Source organism: Anneissia japonica, unplaced genomic scaffold, assembly GCF_011630105.1.
Source record: "Anneissia japonica isolate Jap-2015-1 unplaced genomic scaffold, ASM1163010v1 scaffold31563_len4014_cov152, whole genome shotgun sequence".
NCBI classification, from domain to species: domain Eukaryota; kingdom Metazoa; phylum Echinodermata; class Crinoidea; order Comatulida; family Comatulidae; genus Anneissia; species Anneissia japonica.
In genome coordinates this window covers 1-4,014 of record NW_022696677.1, presented here as the reverse complement: position 1 = coordinate 4,014, position 4,014 = coordinate 1, and the positions used below count along the sequence as shown (strand labels likewise).

The following is a 4,014-nucleotide window of genomic DNA, read 5'->3' as shown; positions in this document are numbered from 1 at the left end:
TGGTCTGGCGTAATCGACGTGGCCCACCGGCCGAACCGTTGCCGTCGGTTTCGGTTTCTTGCTGGAGTCGCCGATTTTCTTCGACGAGAACGGTTTGCGTGGGACACCGTTTCTCGAAGATTTGACTGCAAAGTTTCTCGAAGATTCGGCAGCAAAGTTTCTCGAACCGGAAGACTTACCGCCGTCGCTGGAGGCGCCAACGGCCATTCTCGACGAAGAGGCTCCGTTGCAGTCTCTTGCCGAGGAAGAGCCTCCCGACCTCGACGTTCCCGGTTGGTTGTCCGATTCGTCTTCTTCGGAACTTATCCATACGATATTCGACTTCTTCTTCACCTTTACTGGCACGGGCGGGAGACGACGTTCGTCTTCCTGTTCGTCTTCCGACGATTGTCCGCGACGTCGAGACGACATTCTGAAATGGATCGACGTCTTTTTTCCGAGCCCACTTTCACTACCAAATCGCTAATACCCTTCTGTCGACGCGAAAGTGCAGCATGCGTTTCCACCCACCTTCCCGTCTGACCCAATCTCCACATCTGTCGTCGAGAAGGACGCCGACTGTGCGTGCAACTGCCTTCTTCTCGAAAAAACTCGCGAGCGATCACTAAGGAGACGACGATGCGTCCCCAGTTCACGGTACCCTCTTCGAACACCGAGGATATCGCCTCTCGAGGATCGCTCGCGTTTCGAGGGACGATGTCCTTCGCTCTCACTCCGAACAGAATGCTCTCCACCAACCGATCGAGTGCGACGCAGTACGGATTTCGTTCCGATTCTTCGACTATGTACGCCCTCGCTATGCTTCCGGCATCGACTTCGCCTTGATCGCCCCGTTTCTTTCGGGTGAAGCACGTTCCAATCTCTTTATCGAATGTAGGAGATTAATATTCAAAAAAAAGATACAAAAATAAATCACGCAAGAATAACCAGTTAACGTAAATGATTTCATGTTTTATTTTGTTTATTCTTTCGACAAATTCAAAATCCGAGATTGCATTCGCACTGGGAGAATTCGTCCCATTCGGCGGTGCAGTATTCGCAGACGACCATCGACCTTTTCTCTTCTTCCTCATTACCTAAATCGAGCCATTCCTCTACGTCCAGTTTTCTGGTTTCCAAGGCCAACGAGCGGCATTCGGGCGTCCACGCAGATTCTTCTGGGTCTTCTTCGATCTGTTCGGCGTAATCGTCGATCGTTTCGATCAAGTCGTCGACCTGACGTAGCATCTCCGAATGCGAAGTGGCGTCGACGCTCCCGTACGACGATTCCAAGAAAGACGTTTGAGAAAGAGCGTCGTCGATACGATGCAGAATTTCCGAATGAGAAGTGCCGTCGAGACTCTCGTACGAAGATTCCGGGAAGGACAGTTCTTCCTTTTCCTCCTCCTCACGGTCCCAATTTCTCTCTCCGATCAGCGACCGTCCGTCGGCTGCTTCCAAGAAAGACGTTGCGGATTCGGCGGACGACGCGGTACTGGGCGGGGTTTTAAAGCAATCGCAGGCGTTCAAAGACCGGAGGCATTCCGGACAGAGTTGAGAAGGGCTGGCGCACATGGAACATAGTTCCCCGTTCGGCATGGGCGGGTTCCACTGACACCTGTTGCAGGCAGCGTACGATGGTTCGGCCATGTCGGACCTCGGTCTGATGCTGTACGTCGCGTCCCTCGTGCACATATATACATGTGTTGGGTGTTGCGAAGAGAACCGAGCGAAAACATGGAAGGTTGCCGACTGTGCGCGTTCGACGTGGACAAGGAACAGAGACAGTACTGCAGCTCGGACGAACGCTCGGACGAGTACCATCCGATGCTGAAGGGCGAGCGCCTCTTCGAAACCTACGGCGTCCGGGAGCGGCCACGGGTCGTCGAGAACATCCGCGAAGCGCTGGCGGCTATGGAACCGACGATGGAGGACGTCACCTCAGAAGAAGTGGAGCATCACTTCGATCGTCACGTCATGCCCAGTTATCGGCGAGTGTGCAAAAAGCAGCTGCATGTGTTCAGGAGCCTCGAAAGATCCATGGCTTCCAAGATGACCGGCGGCGAGGCTCCCTCCCAGCAAGACTTCAGAACTTACAAGGCTACGTGCCAGGAAATACAGAAGCTCATTAAAGAGTTATCCGAAGACAAGTCTTCGTAGAACAAATAAAAAATAAAAAGAAAGTAATACCATATAGATTTTTGTGTGTCTTTTATTTATTATTTCAATATTCATTTAACATAATATACAAAACAATTTGAGGGGTTGGAAAGAACAACATTTGTAAAAAAAAAATTATTCTCGGGAATTGGTGTCGTCTACCACCCATCTCATCAAGTCGTCGAGAGTGACCGCTTCTTGTCCGACGAAACATTCTCTTCCTGTCATCCGGCGATGCAGTGATGTCAACGAGTCGACGCAGCGTCTTTCCAACACAGATCTGTTCCGCTCGTCGATTTTCACGGCCGACCCGAAATTTAAGAGTTCGGCGCCGTCCGTGATTAAGTCGACGAGCACGTTGTTCTCGTCGACCGATCTCTGCGCCACGTCGGTCGAACGAAGCCGTCTCTCTCCGACTCGGGGACGTGAAATAGCAAACGAAATTCGTTGTTGTGCATCCGTCTGTACATCTCGTCTTCTATTGAACATATTCCCCATTCGCGGTCAGTTTATTCGTCCAAGGATGATCCGACACTTGTTTCAGCGACGGTCTCTTTCTCCAGTCGACCGCTAGCATTCGATCGAGGAGCGAAAGTAGCTCCTCGTCGTCGATTAACTGCAAGTACGGTCGACGACCGCGTTCTACTTCTTCTCCGGTGATCATTTCGAACAGCATGATTCCGAGCGACCAGATCAACGCCGGAACGGCATACATGAATCGATGTTTCAGCATCTCCGGAGGAAGGTAATGATAGGTGGTTCCGAAAGCGCTGGCGATCGGTTGGTCGTCGACGAATTTGGCGAAACCGAAGTCCACCAGCTTGATCCTGTCCGTGTCCAGATCGACGATCACGTTCTCCATCTTCAGGTCTCCGTGAACTACGTTTCGTTTGAAGCAACCGACGCAGGCGTCCACGATTTGCCGAAAGAAGCATCTGCATCTCTCCTTCGGGATACTGCCGACTTTCTCCAGAACTTGAAATAGGTCGGAGCTCCGAAGCGGCCGTTCCATCACGAGTAAATGACAATCTTTGACCTGGTGAACGTCCACAAATCCGATGCAACCCTCGATCCCTGAGACCACACGTAGGATGTGCGCCTCCGCCAATATCGTTTCGCCCGATTCGTTCGTCAGGTAGGACGCCGAGGAGTTTCTCACTACAGTCCGTCGGCTCTTCTGATCGCCGAGTAAACGCTTCCGAAAGCACCGTCCATTAAGTGGCCCGAGAAGTCGTACAGGTCCATAGTTGTTTTCTTATTCGTTTTCCACCGATAGATGTTAGGTAGAAAAGAAAAAAAATGCGAAACTAATAACAATTTTCTTTTTCTTTCCTCTTTTATTGGTTTTCCAAAACACATTCTCTCCGTGCTGCGCCAGCAGCTTGTCGCACGCGGCGAGCAGTTCGACGTCGACCGAGTGAGGAGGGATCGACCGATCGAAAATGCAGTTCGTCGGACGAGCAGCACACACACCGCGATCTTCTTCGTCGCTGCAGCTTTCTTCGTCGTTGCCTCCCCCGGCACCGTCCATCTCCACGTCGTCGTGTCCTCTCCGCAGCAGCTGCTGGAGCTGCCTGATGATGGACCTGATCTTCGGTTCGTTGGACGCCTTGCTTCGGGATGCCATAAGCTCTCGATCGCGGCGCTCGTGCATGAAGTCCTCCTTGTACGATTCGCACTGAGCCTTCAGCAGGGAGTTCATATCCGAGAGGCTCTTGTACTGCTTGCACAACCTCACGGTGTCCGGAAGCATGTTCTTCAGAACTTGGTAATCGTTCTTCGCTTTGTCCAACTGCTCCCTGAGGAGCGTTCTCTCCCTTCTCCCGACGTTTTCGTCGTTCTTCAGAGACTGACAATCGTTTCTAAATCTATCGA

The 4,014-nt window shown here is 51.8% G+C and overlaps 1 protein-coding gene across 1 annotated transcript; it reads right to left on the bottom strand.

Moving 5' to 3' along the window:
- Nucleotides 1–2,617: 2,617 nt before the first annotated feature.
- On the bottom strand, nucleotides 2,618–3,892 carry LOC117102133 (serine/threonine-protein kinase pim-3-like). Its single transcript, XM_033242334.1, has 2 exons — nucleotides 3,613–3,892; nucleotides 2,618–3,393 (listed from the first exon to the last, which is right to left on the bottom strand). The coding sequence occupies exons 1-2, from the start codon at nucleotides 3,890–3,892 to the stop codon at nucleotides 2,618–2,620; spliced, it is 1,056 nt and encodes a 351-aa protein (XP_033098225.1).
- Between the last annotated feature and the right edge of the window lie 122 nt (nucleotides 3,893–4,014).

Bases quoted from the DNA above. Each gene is read 5' to 3' on its own strand.
- LOC117102133 (XM_033242334.1), bottom strand. From the start codon at position 3,892: ATGCTTCCGGACACCGTGAGGTTGTGCAAGCAGTACAAGAGCCTCTCG. The intron at 3,394-3,612 runs GTGTGTGTGCTG...AAAACGAATAAG, and splicing joins CAGCGACGAAGAAGATCGCG to AAAACAACTATGGACCTGTA.